Source organism: Vanrija pseudolonga, chromosome 2, assembly GCF_020906515.1.
Source record: "Vanrija pseudolonga chromosome 2, complete sequence".
NCBI classification, from domain to species: domain Eukaryota; kingdom Fungi; phylum Basidiomycota; class Tremellomycetes; order Trichosporonales; family Trichosporonaceae; genus Vanrija; species Vanrija pseudolonga.
In genome coordinates this window covers 4078497-4095762 of record NC_085850.1, presented here as the reverse complement: position 1 = coordinate 4095762, position 17266 = coordinate 4078497, and the positions used below count along the sequence as shown (strand labels likewise).

General features: G+C 63.5%; 10 protein-coding genes across 10 annotated transcripts; 4 read left to right on the top strand and 6 right to left on the bottom strand.

Annotated features, from left to right (window-relative positions):
* Positions 1 to 81: 81 nt before the first annotated feature.
* lovD_1 (Acyltransferase LovD) lies at positions 82 to 1455 on the bottom strand (the record flags this gene model as incomplete). The annotated part of the gene is made up of 3 exons (XM_062769859.1): positions 1252 to 1455; positions 233 to 1197; positions 82 to 195 (listed from the first exon to the last, which is right to left on the bottom strand). The coding sequence occupies exons 1-3, from the start codon at positions 1442 to 1444 to the stop codon at positions 82 to 84; spliced, it is 1272 nt and encodes a 423-aa protein (XP_062625843.1). The 5' UTR covers positions 1445 to 1455.
* A 1138-nt stretch (positions 1456 to 2593) lies between these two features.
* On the top strand, positions 2594 to 3484 carry LOC62_02G003326 (uncharacterized protein; the record flags this gene model as incomplete). The annotated part of the gene is made up of 1 exon (XM_062769858.1): positions 2594 to 3484. One exon carries the CDS (start codon positions 2594 to 2596, stop codon positions 3482 to 3484), a length of 891 nt encoding a protein of 296 aa, XP_062625842.1.
* A 178-nt stretch (positions 3485 to 3662) lies between these two features.
* Positions 3663 to 5503, bottom strand: LOC62_02G003325 (uncharacterized protein; the record flags this gene model as incomplete). The annotated part of the gene is made up of 4 exons (XM_062769857.1): positions 3663 to 3788; positions 3825 to 4038; positions 4090 to 5220; positions 5265 to 5503. 4 exons carry the CDS (start codon positions 5501 to 5503, stop codon positions 3663 to 3665), a joined length of 1710 nt encoding a protein of 569 aa, XP_062625841.1.
* Positions 5504 to 5746: 243 nt separating this feature from the next.
* XPT1_0 (Xanthine phosphoribosyltransferase 1) lies at positions 5747 to 6878 on the bottom strand. The gene is made up of 6 exons (XM_062769856.1): positions 6827 to 6878; positions 6645 to 6715; positions 6438 to 6583; positions 6208 to 6386; positions 6039 to 6158; positions 5747 to 5983 (listed from the first exon to the last, which is right to left on the bottom strand). The coding sequence occupies exons 1-6, from the start codon at positions 6838 to 6840 to the stop codon at positions 5827 to 5829; spliced, it is 687 nt and encodes a 228-aa protein (XP_062625840.1). The 5' UTR covers positions 6841 to 6878; the 3' UTR covers positions 5747 to 5826.
* Positions 6879 to 7088: 210 nt separating this feature from the next.
* On the bottom strand, positions 7089 to 7667 carry FMC1 (ATP synthase assembly factor FMC1, mitochondrial). The gene is made up of 3 exons (XM_062769855.1): positions 7590 to 7667; positions 7411 to 7551; positions 7089 to 7319 (listed from the first exon to the last, which is right to left on the bottom strand). Exons 1-3 carry the CDS (start codon positions 7641 to 7643, stop codon positions 7194 to 7196), a joined length of 321 nt encoding a protein of 106 aa, XP_062625839.1. The 5' UTR covers positions 7644 to 7667; the 3' UTR covers positions 7089 to 7193.
* Positions 7668 to 7818: 151 nt separating this feature from the next.
* IST1 (Vacuolar protein sorting-associated protein IST1) lies at positions 7819 to 8981 on the top strand. Its single transcript, XM_062769854.1, has 5 exons — positions 7819 to 7909; positions 7963 to 8145; positions 8183 to 8232; positions 8288 to 8399; positions 8449 to 8981. Exons 1-5 carry the CDS (start codon positions 7880 to 7882, stop codon positions 8902 to 8904), a joined length of 831 nt encoding a protein of 276 aa, XP_062625838.1. The 5' UTR covers positions 7819 to 7879; the 3' UTR covers positions 8905 to 8981.
* Positions 8982 to 9093: 112 nt separating this feature from the next.
* tif212 (putative eukaryotic translation initiation factor 2 subunit beta) lies at positions 9094 to 10645 on the bottom strand. The gene is made up of 4 exons (XM_062769853.1): positions 10451 to 10645; positions 10042 to 10394; positions 9712 to 9861; positions 9094 to 9660 (listed from the first exon to the last, which is right to left on the bottom strand). Coding segments are annotated over exons 1-4 (957 nt in total). The 5' UTR covers positions 10452 to 10645; the 3' UTR covers positions 9094 to 9207.
* A 395-nt stretch (positions 10646 to 11040) lies between these two features.
* On the top strand, positions 11041 to 12551 carry ATP3 (ATP synthase subunit gamma, mitochondrial). The gene is made up of 4 exons (XM_062769852.1): positions 11041 to 11199; positions 11369 to 11405; positions 11460 to 11544; positions 11843 to 12551. The coding sequence occupies exons 1-4, from the start codon at positions 11105 to 11107 to the stop codon at positions 12502 to 12504; spliced, it is 879 nt and encodes a 292-aa protein (XP_062625836.1). The 5' UTR covers positions 11041 to 11104; the 3' UTR covers positions 12505 to 12551.
* FN3KRP (Ketosamine-3-kinase) lies at positions 12544 to 14118 on the bottom strand. Its single transcript, XM_062769851.1, has 4 exons — positions 13344 to 14118; positions 13121 to 13296; positions 12937 to 13040; positions 12544 to 12899 (listed from the first exon to the last, which is right to left on the bottom strand). The coding sequence occupies exons 1-4, from the start codon at positions 13844 to 13846 to the stop codon at positions 12795 to 12797; spliced, it is 888 nt and encodes a 295-aa protein (XP_062625835.1). The 5' UTR covers positions 13847 to 14118; the 3' UTR covers positions 12544 to 12794.
* An 829-nt stretch (positions 14119 to 14947) lies between these two features.
* SPAC8C9.12c (putative mitochondrial carrierc) lies at positions 14948 to 17145 on the top strand. Its single transcript, XM_062769850.1, has 6 exons — positions 14948 to 15124; positions 15424 to 15657; positions 15841 to 15888; positions 15995 to 16316; positions 16364 to 16828; positions 16880 to 17145. Exons 2-6 carry the CDS (start codon positions 15463 to 15465, stop codon positions 16930 to 16932), a joined length of 1083 nt encoding a protein of 360 aa, XP_062625834.1. The 5' UTR covers positions 14948 to 15124; positions 15424 to 15462; the 3' UTR covers positions 16933 to 17145.
* The last annotated feature ends 121 nt before the right edge of the window (positions 17146 to 17266 follow it).

Here is a 17266-nt window from a genome sequence, read left to right as displayed (position 1 = left end):
AGTCGCCCCTCCCCCTTCCCCCACATCCCTCAGCTCCACTGAGTGGCAGCATGGACATGTTGTTAAGCTTCCATATCAGTGCTATAATGTAGACTTGATCTGCAGGCCGTCGTACACTGCCCGCTCAAACTTCTGGTGCAGCTCGTGGAAGGGGAGGTCGGGGGTATCAGTGTTGATCTGGACCCCGCAGTAGGCCTGGGCGTCAGCTCAATCCCCGTTACACACCACTCACGATGATGCCTGATGTCGGGTCGATCCAGTAGTCCGTCTTCGCGGCGCCGCCCCACGTCCCGCTGCCGGCCTTGCGGCCCCACGCGCTGTCAGAAGTGTTGATCACGAGGCCGACGCTATGGTCGAGGCCGTTATCCTCGAGCATGGCGTCGTCGACAAAGCTCAAGAACGTGCACATCACCCTGAGGTCGTTGCGCATCTGCTCCCCCTCCGGCGTGGTGGAGGCCGGCAGGCTGCTCTTGAACAGCTCGGCGTAGCCCGCAGGCGAGATGATGCCCCTGCCGTCGCGCGACCGCAGGACGCCCTGCAAGAACCCAACGTAGTCCTTTGCTGTGCCGACGATGCCCGCGCCGCCGGCGAGCTGCGCGATAGGCTGGTCCCGCGAGGGTAGGTCACGCAGTCCGCGCCAGACGACGAGCTTGCCCTTGAGGCTCTTGGGCCGGACAGTGGGCGCCTGCCACCGCTTCCTCTGCTCGGGGGTCGCGTAGAAGTCGAGCTTGAGGCCGAGGGGGTCGAAAATGTGCTGCTTGAAGTACGCGTCGAGTTTCAGGCCTGTTACCCGCTCGACGAGGATGCCTGCCCAGTCGAGGCTCAGCCCGTAGGCCCACCGCGTGCCCGGCTCCGCGATGAGAGGAACCTTGAACGCGCGCGTGCCGCCGTCCGTCTTCATAAAGTAGGGGATGCCGTTGGCATCGAGGTAGCGCTGGAGCTCGGGTGACAGGAAAGGGTACCCCACCCCTCCTGTGTGCGAGAGGAGCTGCCGCACCGTGATGGGGTTGCGCCGCGGCACGAGGACCGGCTGAGGCGGGTCGTCCTTGGTCCACTTTTGCAGGATGGGCTGCGAGGTCAGGTCGGGGAGGTACTTGTCCACCACTGCCGGGTCGTCGAGGGTGAGCTTGCCTGCGTCGACGAGCTGCAGGACGGCGACGGACGTGATGAGCTTTGTGCACGAGAAGAGCTGGAGCACTGGGACAGACGTGTCAGCTACTGCAGGCCATCACCAGCCCTGCCTCGCCTCACCAGTCTGGTCGTCGATTGTCCCGAGCTCAGGCTTGCCATACACCCGCTCCCCCCTCGCGCTAAAGTACAGGATCTCGTCAGCGGTCGCGACGACAGCCGTCGGCGCGTTGACCTCGCGGCTCGTGACGGCGGCCTCGAGCAGCGCGTCGATCGCGCGCTTGGACGCGGGCGTGAGGCTCGGTGTGCGTGTCATGGTGCGTGCTGTGGTGTGTAGTGTGCGTGTGAGAGACCTCCGCAGGACCATGAGGTCGATGTTGTGGGGTACAAGCCAGCTCGGCCTTGTCATTGCGACTGACGGTTCACGCCAAGTCGCCGGCTATCAGCTTTCGGACATGGCCGGATACCGGCATTCGGGCGCCGTGCGTCAGGCAGCAGTGGCGAAATAGGCCATCGCTGGCGTCAACAACATTTCGTCCATGGGGCGTGCGTGCAGTGCAGTGAGCAGGCGTGCATGTTAGTGATGGGCCAGGACGTCAGTCAGATTTTGTACAGGACGCACGCAGATGCAGGGATGGGCGAGTCGTGTCGAAACCTGGACAACAAATGTCTCAGCACCGACGCCGCGTGTGTGTCTCCTCCAGCATACCAGCACCAGCCCTCGCCCTCGTCACCCTCGCCGCGACACGGCTTGAATCCCCGCCCGAGCACACGTGCCCCATCTCAGACTTGAAACGCCCTTCCACCGCCCCCCTCCGTGACCAGCACAGCCCCGGCGCCTCCGGCGAGATCGGCTCGGCGAGGCCACGCCACCGCCCGGCGCCACATTGCCCCGCTCGGCGCCGCGCCGCGCGTCTCGCACAGACAGACATGACTACATTGTCCCAGCTCTTGCGGCCAACACATGCCCAGATTGCCAGTTGCAGTACCACCCCGCCTCTGAAACGTAAGTGCTTGGCCGCTCCCATGGCGGCAGCTGCGCGGATCGGACGACGTACTTGATCCCCCGATGCCCCTGCCTTTGCGTGCTAATCAACCAACAACAATGGGCGTGTTGGGCGGGCACCGTGTCGTGGCCGCGGCCTGTATGCATGCACACAATGGGCCACAGGGGTATATTGAGCCTCAACTGGGCCCCCCGAGAGAGGCTGTGCCCCCGAGGACACGCGCCGGCGTGCCGCCTATGCCCACATGCCTCACCACCACCAGCCCCGCCGGCCGGCCGCCACTCGCCACTCGCCACCCGCTGCTGCCGTCGTCGCCGCCTGCCTGGCTTGGGTCCAAGCGCGGTTTATTGACATTGCTCGCGCTCCAACTTTTACTCTCTCTCTCTCTCTCTCTCTTCCTTTCACACTCCTTCTCCTTCCTTTTCACACCCACCAAATACCGACGACACCCTCACGCAATGGCCGACACGGTTGGCGGCGATCAGGTGCGCGCGCGCTCGGCCTTCTCGCCACCACCACCACTTGGCCGTTCCCCGACCGACAACAACGGACAACAGCGTGTCCCGGCCCAAGCTCCGGCCGACGTTGCTGACGCCGACGCTTACACCGACGAGCATGACCCCGACGCGCAAGTACTTTACCTCGACCACCCGGCGCACTGGCACCCGCACCTCGGCGACCAGCACCACGCCGCCGCCGCTACCGCCAGCTCGACGTCGCCACCCGCGTCTCCTACCGCGCTCTACCCGCGCCCCCAGCCAACGCCCGACTCGCCAACACAGCGCCTGCGCGCCATGAACATCAAGTTACCGTCCCGCACGTGGTGGCTCGACGGCGGCTCGGGCTCGCGACCAAGCAGCCCGCTCGCGGGTCTGCACCCCGAGTTTGTCGACGCCTCCGCGCTCCCCAACGCGCCGTACCCTTCCGTCGCGTCGTCGTACCCCTCCTCGGCGAGTTTCCCCGGCTCCTCAGGCTCGGGCTTCTCGACCTCGCCGTCGTTCGCGTCCTCCGCGCCCCCGTCGGTGCCCTCGACGCCGCCCATCGACCCTACAAAGCTCAACAACGTGCCCGTGCACACGCCGCCCCGCGACTCGCCCCGCCGGCCAAGCATGACGCGCACGCCCTCCGGCTCGATCAGCGACGACGGCCTCGCGGCGCTCAACCTCGCCCTCAGCCGCACCGCTAGCCCGACCGTCGCCGAGACGGGGCTCAAGCTCGTGCCTGTCGACGGGCCTAGCTCGGGCCAGCTCGAGCGCAAAGAGAAGAACAAGGACGTTATCCGCCTCGACTCGTTTGGAGGCGAGGGCCTGCAGCGCAAGCCGTCGGGCCGGGCGTCGTTCTCTACGTGAGGCGTGAGGCGTGTAATTTGTCGCACACACACGAGCGACCTGTAGCTGTACTTCTATTCACCACTCCGTGGGCCCCGATGTATATGTGGTGTTATTTGTACATGAGTGGGGTGGGCACTGTAGTGGCACAGTATGTCGGTAATGGTACAGATACAGCTGGCAGCTCGACCCCTCTTCCTCAAATCCTGCGCTTGCCCTCCTCCCACACAGCCTTAACGCGCGGAAATCGCAAACTCTTCTCCTCCTTGCCCCTCCCCCCGCCAGACGACTCGGTGAAAAACTCGACCGTGATCTGCTTTCCAATCTACGCTCGTCAGCCCAGCCACTGTCGCCCACTCACAATGTCCTCGGGATGCCGGCCGTACCGCAGCCGCTGCTCAGTCGTGAACCCCGTCCCGACGCTGACCCGCACGCCCTCATGCGTGATCCACACGTTCGCGCAGGCGTCGTGCTCGCCGTATACCCCGTCCACTGATAGGCGCTGACGCGACGTGTCGACGGATTCGACGGTGTACTCTGCGTCCTGCCACCGCTTGCACTTGTAGATGTCGGCACTGGGGCAGTGGGTCAGCTCCCTCCTACTATACGCGCACGTCGTGACTCACATCCGCTTGCCCTTGTATCCCCTATCAGCACGGAGGATGATCCCCTCCCACCCCTCCCTCGTGGCGCGCTCGACGAAATCCTCGACCTCGGCGCGGGCCGTCACCTCCCTCTGGCGCAGAGCACGCACGAACGGCGTATCGACGCCTTTCGTCTTAAGCACCTCCGCCAGGCCGACCGCCAGCGCCTCGGCCTCCGCCGTCCGCTTGGAGAACACACGCTCCCCCTGGCCGGACGCAACCTCGCTCCAGGTCAACACGTCGAAGAGGAAGAAGCGCGGGTCGGGTACCTGGTCGCGCAGCCTGCGCACCCACGACACGGTCTCGTTGAAGTCTTCAACGCCGTCGCCTGGCATAGCCGGCGTCGCCCAGTCGCCGCCGCTGCTCTGCGCCTCCTCGGGCGTCTTGTCGCGCATGAGGGCCACCTCGCCATCAAGCACGAGGCGCTTGACCTCCCCGCCAGATTCCGTCCGCAACGCCGTATCCCGGTTGACCAACTTCCGGAATCCCGGCACGTCACCGAGCACCATCAGCTGCTCCCTGAGCAGGCCGAGCGACGTGAACTCGTTTCCGGACCGCGAGACGAACCGCACGTCGAGCACTTCTGCGCGCCGGGTCGACACGCGCACGTCCACAAGCGCGAGGCACCGCACGCCGTCGAGCTTGCGCGACGCAAACCACCTCGTGTGTACCTTGGCGGCTCGCGCGCCCGGGGAGAAGACCTCGTCGAAGGGCGGATGGATCGGCTTGCCGAGCGCGCACGAGAAGCGCGGGATGCCGTCGTCCGTTGCCGGGACTATCGTCGGCGTCACTGCCCGTTTCTTCTTCCTGCCGTCTTCCTTCCACGGCACCTTGGACAGAAAGGCCTGGTTGAAGCCCGCTTTCAAGTTCCGATCGAGCAGCCGCGCAAACTCGTCCCACAGGGCCTCGTCGACCCGCCCGTTGGCCACTATCCCGTGGGCGGCGCAGAAGTTCGCCACGGCGCCCCGTGCGCTGGGATCGCCAGCTTCACGTGCCGCCATGGAGCGGAACAGCTCGCTCAGCGACGCCGGCGCGTCGCCGTCCCACTGTCCGCCGAGGAACTCTTTCACCGTACCCGACTTGACCCCGAACCGCGTGGAGGGGTCGTACACACTGCCGCCGGCGTTAGCGAATTCTCTTGGCCTGGCGCAACGCACAGCTCGAGGAGGTCCCGAAGGTCAGAGTACTCGGCGATCAAGGCCGCCTTGGCGACACGGCTGTTCTCCGCCCCTGCGCGCCGGCGGAGCTCGCCTATCCGCCGAAGCTCGGCTTGGACGGTGTTGGTTGGCGGCGGGGCGAGGGGCTTGTGCGACTTGTGTCGGCGGGCAGTGGGGCGTGAGGCTGATGGTATTGCTCTGACCCGAGCGACGGTGCCCAGCCGCCCGAGTGCCGCCATGTTGAGTGAGATGGTGAGATGTCAACAAACAACGGCTTGGTGACTGGATCGTGTTGTGTTGGGTGGGTTACGCGGGGTCCCCGCAAAGTGGAGGCCAGAGCATTACGACGATTTTGTAATGCTTTTCGGCGCAAAGTTAAGAAAATTATCGCTCCGCAGTTCGACCACAACGACGACGACCACAGCAGCAGCTACAGGCAGCTCACGACACACGCAACCTTGGCCCCGCCCGACACCAACACACCCACTCTAAGCATGTGCATATGCATAATCATACACTCTAAGTGTGGCCGCGGTGGCAGGCCACCTCCGTCGTACCCCACTTAGAGGTTCTCGACCTTGGGGTTGTTGACGCGCAGCGCGTCGTGCTCGTCAATGTCGTCCTCACACTCCCAGGGGTACGCGAGCCAAACGTCGGGCGTGTCCACGGCGGAGAAGTACTGCACGCCCTCGGGGACCTCGCCGGCCTTGGGCTTGAGCCTGCGAGTGTGTCAGTTTGGCCTTGCTCCGCTCGAAACCCGCTCGCACTACGCACTTGTTGTGGACAACAAAGATGGCAAGCTTGGTCGCCTCGCGGAGACGCTCGCGCTCGGCGACGTCGGTGACGAGCTCGAGCTGCTTGTTGATGTCCTTCTGGAGCTCGCGGATGGTGTAGCTGGGGGAGGTGTTAGGTGGGTTCGTCGCGCGCGGATTGGGACACCTACACGAGGGTGGTGCGCGTGTCGTCCACCTCGTCGACGACGAGGATACGACGGCCAAGAAGACCGCCGTGCTTGAGCTTGGAGCCGAGCTGGGGAGTTAGCGCGGTCTGGCAGAAGTCACTTACGGTGCTAAAGTCGATCCACTGGACACGGACGACCTCGTTGCCGATCTGCTCCTCGATCTGACGGAGTGTCAGCACACAGCCTGAAAGCGCACCGACGCCGCCACTCACACCACCGAGCGACTCGTACAGCGTCAAGCCGACAGCCTGGATGGGAATGTTGCGCTTCTTGCCGTCCTCGGTCGTCTTGCAGAACGTGCGGAGGATACGCGCGGGGATGAAGCCTCCGCCGCCGATGGCGATGAAGAGGTCGGGGGCTGGGGCAGGGTGTGAGCTTCACCGTAAAGCACATCGAAGCTCTACACCGCATGTACCCACCAAAATCCTTGATGATCTTGGGCGCGGACGCCTGGATAGCCTTGTGGATGTCGTTGTACGACAGGCGGACCCTGGGGCGGGCGTTAGCTTGGCTCCTCGACGACGGCACGAGCGGCGCAGCCGTGGGTCGAGCATATGTATGCACAGAATGCCCTCCACGCCCGGATCACGCCCCCACGTACATAGGAGGAGCCATGATGCTTGCTGCTGATGCGGTTGATGCGGGTCGAGATGGAAGTGAGATGGGAAAAAGTTGGTGATCCTTATCTTGCGCCGCAAAATTCCACTTCCGAGACGATCGGTGCGCGTGTGCGGCGCAAAGTGGTGCTGACGTTTGCCGGCCAGAGCCGCGAGACAAGACACGGCACGACAACGACGACAAAGACAACGACAACGGCGGCTCTGATGCTTATCGTCGTTCTCTAGCCACAGACAACCCACGCGCCTCCACATAAATCAAGATGATGCATGCCCATGCAATGTGTGAGGGGCCCGAGGTGACTCGGGCGGCCCAGTGCTTCTTCTTCCTTCCCCTTCCTCCCTTGTGGTCTACTCCTTCTCCCCGTCCTCCTTCTTGAACTCGAGCGGAGTGTCCAGTCCCACCCGCCGAGCAGAGGCATGCACGCGCTCGTCCTGACTCATGCCATGTGTGGGGTTGTAGCGCTTGACGAGTTCCTGGGGGTGGGTGTGAGCGGGCGTACATCGGAAACAGGTTCAGGCAGCTGGCGAAGATCGATGGCACCCAGCTGCCCGCCAACCCACGCACATCATATATCCTCGACGAGCGCAGAAAGTCGCGCGCCTCAACGAGCGTCCGGTCGAGCTGCTCCTTGCTCTGCGCGCTGTCGACGAGCTGGCGCACATGGATCGCCACGGTGGGGTTCCGCTTCGCCCTGGGCTGGTTCGACTGGGGGTTAGTACAGCTTGCGGCGGGGGCGGACCCACGCTGAGGCGCAGCTCGCGCAGGAGGGAGCGGTAGATGTGCTTTGTTTGCGACATTGTGTGTGGGCGGTTGTCGAGCTCGTCGAGGTCGAGACGGACAACATTGAACTGAGGTGAGGTCGCGACGACCGACCACTGCCGATATTTTGCTTCCGCCCCCGGGCTGCCTGCCTGTGAGTGGAGTGACGTCGCAATCGAGCCCCGCATCGACGCATCGCAATCACCCACGACGAGGTCGTCAGACATCCTCCCTCCTCGCTCCCTCCTCCCCACCCCCCATCTCACACGGCACCATGGTCCCGTGGAACGCAGCGCGGACAAAGGTGAGCCCGGCTGGCCCACCATGCCACCGCAGCCCACTCACTCACCCCCCCAGGTCCAGATCAAGCTCTCGATCCAGCGCCTGCGCACCCTCCAAGAGAAGAAACATGCCCTCGCGAAGAAGTCGCGCCGCGACATTGCCGACCTGGTGCAGAAGGGGCGCATTGAGACGGCCAAGCTGAGGGTGGAGGGGTTGATCCAGGACGATATCTATGTCGAGCTGCTCGAGCTGTTGGAGGTGGGTGTGAGTCGTGGACGCCAAGCTAACCCGGCAGCTGTACGCCGAGACGCTGCAGGCGCGCTTTGGCCTGCTCGACGCGAGTGTGTAAGTGGTGCAGCTGGAGTTACGAGGTGCTCGCTTAGCTCACACACACCCGCAGCAGCGAGACCCCCGAGCCGTCCATCTCGGACGCGGTCTGCGCCATCGTCTACGCGGCCCCGCGCACCGAGCTCAAGGAGCTGCACATCCTGCGCGAGATCCTCATGCACAAGGTGGGTGCGGTCGTCGCTGGGGTCAAGGCTGGCCAGCTGACACCCCCAGTTCGGCCGCAACTTCTCCCTCTCCCTCCTCCCAGGCGACAACAACCCCTCGCCGCCCGGCGTGCCGCCGCGCATCGTGTCCAAGCTCAAGGTCTTCGCGCCGGGCGCCGAGCTGGTCGACGCGTACCTGTCGGAGATTGCGAGCAGCTACGGGGTGTCGTACCTGCCTTTGCTGCCGAACGACAGCGCGGAAGCGGGGGACGGCGAGGGTGCCGACGATGAGGCGGGCAGCGGGGATGGTGACGGCGGCGCGAAGGAGAGCAACAGCGAGCCCAAGGCCGCTGCGGTTGCTGTTCCTGCACCCGCTGCGCCCGCGCGCGAACCATCGCCCCTCAAGTCGCCTGATGCTGAGAAGAAGGACGCGCCGCCCCCTCCTGGGCAGATTCGCGTCGTCAAGAAGCCGACCGAGGACGACGAGCTCGCGGCACGGTTTGAGCGCCTCAAGAACTTGCGCTAGGGACGGGGTTTGTAATTTAATGCATGGTACTGGGTTCGAGCGGTTGCGCAGGAAGTGGACAGTCGGAACAACCGGTGACGGAGAACGTCAGTCTTGATCAATGGCCCCAAGGTGTGGTCGCGGCTGCAGCTCTCCGCCGTCTGGATTGACCCAAGTCCACCTACACCCCACCCCACCACCCCACTCCACTGCTTGTGCAGATATGCATAGTATACACTCGGCGCCTGATGTCCTCCTCTCTCGTGGGCACGGCGCGGCGCGGCACCGAACCCCTCCATATGTATAACTGCTGGCCACGGCCGCTTACGGGGCCTTGGGACGCTTTCCGACCTGGGCCAGGAAACCGGCCTTGATGGCCGAGACGGACCGGCGGGAACCGCACGACTCGCAGGTGAGGAAGTAGAGACGGTTCTCCTTGCCGAGGAGCGTGTCGGGCGACTTGCAGATCTTGCAGGTGACGTACTCGACAATGTACTTGCGGAGAACGTTCTCAATCTGCTTCTGGTTGAAACGACCACGGAGGATGAGGCGCTGGCTGCCGTCCATCGAACCCTGGGTACCCAATTCGGCGTACAGGAAGGCGAGGACGTGCTCGGGCTGACGGTGCATACGGCGACAGATGTCGACAAAGTTGGCGAACATGGTCTTCTTTGTGCCGTCACGCGCGACCTGGGGCGGGACGATCGTGTACCTCCTCTTCTCGCCAGCGAGCTCGGGGTTGTTGAGGTGGAGGAGGGTGAAGAAGCGCTTAAGGAGCTGGGTGTGTCAGCTGGAACTCATGGAATCATGGAACTCGTAGCTGCTCACCTCGGGGTACGTGGGGTCACGGTTCTCCGAAACCCATGCGTCGACACCGCCAGTCTCGGCCGACTCGCCGTCACCAGCCTTGAAAACGTCGTCACCAAACTCCTCGCCCTCGGCACCGTCGGCAGCACGCTCGGCGTCGAGCTCGTTGAGCTTGGGGATGTTAGTTCATGTCATTGTGTGATGATGCAGGGGCGTGCTGGGTGGCGTGGAACAAGCCGATCACCATTGTTCGCGCCAAGCGCTCGCGCGCGCGCGTCGGAGCACAGATCGTGCGCGCCAACAACGGCGAGGTCCCTGCCAATGCTACCCAGCACAACACCACACACTCACCTCGGCGGCGAAGTCGGCAGCGGGCTTTTTCTTCTTCTTCTTCACGATGGGCACGTCGCCGTCGGCAGAAGGCTCGGGCTCAGCCGACTCGAGGTCGAGAGGAATGTCCTTTTTCTTCTTCTTCTTCTTCTTCAAGTCGGCAAACAGGTCGCCAGCGTCCTCGGCAGGTGCAGCCTCAGCAGCAGGCTCGGGCGTCGACGACGAGGTAGCGACGGGCTCCTCGGCCTTGGGGGCGGCGGGGGCGGCGGGCGTCTCGACGGCAGCAGCGACGGGGGCCTCGTCGAGCTCGGCGACGACAACCTTTTTCTTCTTCTTCTTCATTCCGGCGAAAAGGTCAACCTCGGGGTCGGCCACTGCGGTCATGTTAGCGGTCATGGCTGGGTGGCGAGGTGGTCGGGGCAAGGCGTACTCTTGAACTGTGGTTGGAGCGGGGTAGGTGGGGGTGTCTAGGGGTCGACGCGAGTCGAGGGAAGGGGGGTCGTGCGAGTCGGCTCGGGTCGTGTTGAGCCGTTTTTCTTTTAGCGTTGGTCGAGAGTGTCGATGCAGTAATCTACGTCGATACAATGGACCTGGAGTAGTTGTTGAAGATGATGACCACGTCGAGTGTCGCAACTCGTACTGCTGCTGCTCGAGCGGCTCTCGTACTGCACGCCGCCTGCACGCTGCACGCGGCACACCGTACAAAAGAGTGGACTCGAAATATGACCCCAATTAGGTTCCGTCCCCCTCACCCAATTGCCACACGCTCTATAGTGGGCGGCGCTACGCGGCATTTTAAACTTCGTCACCCAGGGCTGGCTTCTTTGCGTTTGTATGACGAGCGGGAGCATTTTGTCCCCAGCATACAGCAGTAACTCACCGACGGGGCGGGTCGGAATCGAGCTCGAGGCGGCAGCGTGGTTCGTTGGCTGCCGCTGGCCGCTGGCTGCCTGCCTGCCTGCCTGCCACTCCGCGCTCTGCGCCGCGCCCATCGCCAACCATCTCATCACCACCTAGAACGCTCACCTCCCCACTCTCTCCTCTCTCCTCCTCACCCCCCCTCCCCCCTCCCACTCCGAAAACCATGTTCACCCGTGGCGTCCGTCCCGCCCTCACCGTCGCCCGCGTGGCCCGCCAGCAGCAGGCCGGCATGGCGACCCTCAAGGAGATTGACCAGCGGTGCGTCGTCGTCGGTCGTTGGGTCCGTGGCCTCCCGACAAACCTTTAAACGGCCGTCATTACGCTTCCAGCACTCGGCGCGCAGGTCGACACGTCGCCGAGGCTGGAGTGTATCGATGTCGGAGGCCACTGGACCCACCCTAGGATGCATACTGACCCCCTTGCGCAGTCTCAAGTCGGTCCGCAACATCGAGAAGATCACCAAGGTTGGTTGCTGGTTAACACTGCGCCGTCGGATGCCCTGTTGACACCACACCCAGTCGATGAAGGTCGTCGCCTCGACCAAGCTCACCCGTGCCGAGCGTGCCATGAAGGAGGCCAAGAAGTACGGTGCCGCCAACAACGGTACGTAGGATTGAATGAGCGGGGATCGAGGAGGTGCCGAGGTGGTCGAAGAGACGTGGATCGTGGTCTCTTGCTTGCGCGCGCGGCGAGCAAACGTGTAGGCCATTGGATCAGTCATGTCCTTCACGGCAATGCGCCTACAAGCACAGATCATTGCTCGCGCGCAACAGAGATTGCGAACTGTGAAGTGCCCTCGAAGCCACCTTGCTCGATGACGAAAGTCATTACCGGAAGCCGTCCACGGATCCACCGACCTCTCTCCTCACACACCCCGAACAACCCCCTAACCACCCCGCAGAGCTCTACAACCACACTTCGGCCGAGGAGGAGGCCGCTGCCGAGGGTGGCAAGAAGATTGTCTACCTCGCCGTCTCGTCGGACGGTGGTCTTTGCGGTGGTATCCACTCTTCGATCTCGCGTTACACCAAGAAGGCGCTCGCTGCCCAGCCTGGAGAGCTCGCCATTGTTGGTGACAAGCCCAAGGCCCAGCTCGGCCGTACCGCTGCCGACCAGATCAAGGTCACCTTCGCCGGTGTCGGCAAGGACGTGCCCACGTTCGCCGAGGCCTCGGCCATTGCCGACGAGATCCTCAAGGTCACCCCCGACTACGACGAGATCCGCATCATCTCCAACCACTACATCTCGGCCCTCTCGTACGAGGCCAACACTGTCACCCTCACCTCGGCCGAGGCCCTCCGCAACTCGCCCGGATTCCAGCAGTACGAGATGGAGGAGGACGTGTCCAAGGACCTCGCCGAGTTCTCGCTCGCCAACGGCATCTACACTGCCCTTGTCGAGGGCCACGCCGCCGAGATTTCCGCTCGTCGTACTGCCATGGAGAACGCCTCGAACAACGCCAACGACATGATGGCCTCGCTCCAGCTCCAGTTCAACCGTGGTCGCCAGGCCGTCATTACCACCGAGCTTATCGACATTATCACCGGTGCCTCGGCCCTCTAAGCACAACACGTGCTTGGATGGGGTTAAAAATGATAAGATGCATGGAGTAGAAATAGGCAGGTGGGGGTGGGCGTGTGGGTGTGGGGTGGAGAGAGGAGTGGGCGTATCCCGGCCAGTGTTTGCTCGAAGACGGACCGTGTCGGCGACCCGATTGATTCTTTCCGGGCCCCAGTCCCTCCACTGATGACATCGTCTACTGCTTCTAATGTACAACTCTGTGGTTATCAAGCCCTCTACGCCTATCATTGTTGCGGAGCTTTGAAGGGCAGGCCGCCGCAAGCCAGCCTCGGTCAGTCACCCGACGCCCCCTTCTCGACCCCTTCGGCCCAAGCAACGAGCCCGCGCATGATCCGCACCGCAGACCCAACGTACCCACCGCCAAACATGAGCGCGTGCTGCACCGTCAGCTTGGCCAGAGCTGGCTGGACCCACATTGAGGTGGTGGTACAGCTCGTACAGCTGCTGTCGTTGGTCGTAGTATGGCGCTGAGCGGGGGTGGACGGCGTGGTATGCGTCGTAGAAGGCGGGTGTGAAGCCTGGCGAGGGTTAGCAGGGTGTCCCGGCCTGGCCGTCTGCCAGCTGAAGGGGAGGTGCTCGCTCGCTCGCTCGCGCTCACCGCCAAACATGTGCGTGATCCCCAGATCCGCCTCCCCATGCCCGTAGTAACTCGCGGGATCGTAGATGACCGGCATCCCATCCCGCGACGCAGCGACGTTGCCGGACCACAGGTCGCCGTGGAGTATGACCGGCGTGGGCGGGGGTGAGAAGTGGCCAAGGAGGAGGGGCACGGCGCTGCGTGGGGGTGTCAGCGGCCGCCTCAAGCCTCAGCTTCAACCCACCCCGCCACCATCTCCTCCCACAGGTTGCTGATCCTTGCGTCCCCGAGACGCCGTACCAAGTCGCCCAGCCGCTGGTCCCGGAAGAACGCCTCCCAGCTCTCATTCCAGTCATTACGCTGCTCCGTGGCGCCGCAGTGCGTCGGCGTGTCAAAGCCGTAGCGCGAGCTCCGGCCCGGCGCGTGCATCGCGGCGAGGGCGGCGCCGAGACGCGCCTGGAAGTCGGGGGCGCGCGAGCCGTCGACGTAGCTGCTGACCATGGCGAGCGAGCCGTTGTCCTCCTTGACCCCGAGCACTGTTGGCACTAGCCCGGGAGGTGCATCGCGCGCCATAGCGACGAGGGACGCCGCTTCGCCCCGTGCTTGGGCTGCCGCTGTCCCGCGGACGACTTTGGTGTAGAACACGCCGCTGGGGGTGCGGAGTATGTCCGTCGCCGTCTGGGGCAGGAGGGACGGGTCGTGCCCTGCTTCGGTGAAGATTGCTGCTATGAGCGGGTGGAGCGGCATGGTGTGTGGTGAAGGAACCCCAGGAACCCCAGTTGTAATGTCGTCGGACGGATCGTCGGGGTTGTTGTCGTGCTCGTCGCGTTGTTATATCTGATCTAGCGCGTCTCGTGGCGCGCGCGACATCGCCGAGATACGGAGCTGCGTGACGCCACTGTCACGGGCTGGCTGATGATGAGCTCGTGGTGGCGATGCTTATCACTGTATCACCGTGCCGTCGTGCATCAGTGAGTAGCAGAAGGTAGGGGGGTGGCGACGACGAGCTACACATTGTGACGTCGCCTTGTCCGGAACGGGGTCGGATAACCCGCGTCGACTGTGTGTAACAAGTAGCGCCGCGGCGCCGAGGCAAGCGAGCAGATTTGGCAGACTGCATGGCCAGTCGGACGGGACATGCACCCCAGCCAGCGCGCGCGCCACAGCGCACACCTGCCTGCCCATGCGCATCCACCGGCCACGCCTGCTTCGGCCGACCACAGCCTCCCTCGGCGGCGGCCAAGCCTGCGCCGTGCCCGAGGGTGGGTGCGCGCTGGCGGGCGCTGGCGTCAGTGCGCGGCATCGACGACGACATGCGCAGTGACACCAAGCTGCATCTGGTAGTGTGTGCATGCGTGCGGTATGTGTGTGTATGTCTGTGTCCAGTGCCCACCAAGGCATGCTGCAACCTCCGCCGACAGTGCCGATGGCGTGCGAGGTGGGACACTGGGGCTTATCTGATATGTGGGCAGGTGGAAAGTGCCGGCGGCGGGGGGGCACTCTGCTTTGTCGCCCTCGGTCCTTTCTTTGCCCCTCTCGCGCGCAAAGCTGCAGGCAGCATGCGTCGTCTTCTGCAGGGCTCTCGTCTCTTTGCATAGGGTCCATGCCTGGCAGTCCAATGCACATCTCGCCGTTGACCCGAGGGCATTCCTAATGATTTTTGGCTGGGCGAATAGGCTGAATAACAAGCAAAGTGCATTTTGGCCCGATTAGCCCCGTCTGGCCGTCTGCCCGCCTGGCTGACTTTTCAAAAAATATAGTCCCGTCGTGGTAGCCAGCGACACCGTCACCCACCTTCCTTTGGCTGCCGCCGCTACTTTGAGTTAACCGACCAACGAGACTTGAAACGACCATCCCGCCGAGACCTTCCTCCGTCTTTTTCTCGAAACCCCGTCACTGACTGGCATTTAAGTCGGGCATCAAGCAACATCGAGCAACAACAGCAACAACAACAACAGCGACGCGCCACGGACGAGATCATTGACCACTAGGCCTCACGCACAAGCCCAAAGCTCTCCCCCCACGGTAAGTGACTCACCGAGCTCCTCGCTCCGATCGGCCGACGCTCCTCCTCAAACCTCGACCTCTGGCATCTGCGCCAGGCAATGCCCCCCCCCCCCTACCCACCCGAGCTCCCCTCTCGGCCTTGATCGGTCGGGTAGGCCAAGCACCAAGCCTACTTGCTGCCAAAGAAACAGACGCAGGCTTTTATCCCTCACCTTTGTGCTTGCCGCTCATCGCGCTTGCTCGCTCCCTTGCCGACTTTTCATCCCCCATCGTCACCACTCGCCATCTCGTCAGCACATACTGACATGTCCCTCCAGCCACCGCAGGTTATCGTGGGATCCTTGACGACGGCAGCCATGACCGACTCGGCTGCTCCGTCGACCTCTTCCTCCTCTGGACGGCTGCACGTCCACCCCCACGGCGTGACCCACCTCGGGCACCCCACGCAAACACATAGCTCGGCGCTCGAGGCACTGGAAGAGGACGAGCACGACTATGAGAGCCTGCCGCTCGGATACGGATGGGGTACCAACATGATCGCGGGCGCCATGGTAAGTCGTCGTCGTGTCGTGGTCCTTTGCCGCAGCATCGTGTCCAGGTGCACATCGCCTGGCACATCGGTTGGAACTTGCCCGACTAGGGCTCGCTCGCCCTCCCCGCAACCCCCGACCACCACCGGGCTCGTTCTTCCACATCGCCATCTCGTCGCCATAACCACGAGCTAACACTCCCAGGCTGGCATCTCGGAGCATGCTGCCATCTTCCCCGTGGACTCTATCAAGGTATGTTGTCACTGCCCCGGCCGTGCCGAGCGCTTGCCGGTTCAACGCACGCGGAACCATTTTTTCCGCGCGCTCCTAATCATCACTCGCTAACTTCGCCCCCCAGACCCGAATGCAGGTCCTCGCACCCGTCTCGGTGCAGGCTGCCGGTGAGGGTGCCGCTGCCGCTGCCGCTCGGGCACCAGTCACGACGTTCACGCAGCACCTGCGCCTCGCGTCCATGACTGAGGGCGTCCGCTCGCTCTGGCGCGGAGTCGCGTCCGTCATCCTCGGCGCCGGTCCCGCCCATGCCGCCCACTTCGGCATGTACGAGTTTGTGAGGGAGATTGCTGGCGGACACGACGAGGGCATGAAGGGTGTCGCGGGTACTGCGCTCGCGGGTGCCTCGGCCACCATCACCTCGGACGCTTTGATGAACCCCTTTGACGGTGAGCGCGGCGGCCCGCCGGTTGTAGTGCAGCGCTTACACCCGCAGTGATCAAGCAGCGCATGCAGATCCAGGGCTCGCCATTCCGCTCCGTCTGGCAGTGCGCCAAGACGGTGTACCACACCGAGGGCCTGACCGCATTCTACGTCTCGTACCCCACGACCCTCACCATGACCGTTCCTTTCACCGCCGTTCAGTTCAGCGTCTACGAGTCGCTCAAGACGCTGTTCAACCCCAGCGGTGGCTACTCGCCTATCACCCACGTCACTGCTGGTGGTATTGCCGGTGGTATCGCGGCCGCCGTCACGACTCCCCTCGACGTCGCCAAGACGCTCCTGCAGACCCGCGGATCTTCGGCTGACGAGAGGATACGCAACGCCAGAGGCATGGGCGAGGCGCTCCGCATCATCGTTGAGCGCGACGGATGGCGTGGTCTGCGCCGCGGCATGGTCCCCCGCGTCCTCACCGTGGCACCTTCGACCGCGATTTCATGGATGTCGTACGAGTTCTTCAGTGAGTCAAGCTACGCCTCCCTCCCTGGTTCCACAGTTGACACCCACCCAGAGGTTCTCATTCGTCAAGGCGGTCAGCTGCCCGAGACTGGCGCGCCCGCATGATGCGACGACCTGTCCACGTAATAGAAAGCTCCCCCTCGGCGCGAAGGGTATCGCCGAGTAGGCCCGGCCAAGGGGTCGAGAGGCATTAGATGTCCTACACGGTGCCCCCCAAAAGTTCTAGTTCTAGTATCATTCATCAGGCAAGCACGACATGGCTCGGTCAATATCATACAGTGTATTTGTAACTGTGCAGATGCAAGTCACACCACAGGCAAGGAGGACGAGGAGAGTGGGTGGGGTGGGGTGGAGTGTGTGGAGTGCAGAGATTTTGCTCCCGTCTGGTTGTTGCCGAGCATTCCGGCGATCCTCCCACTTTGCCACTCAATACCTCGAA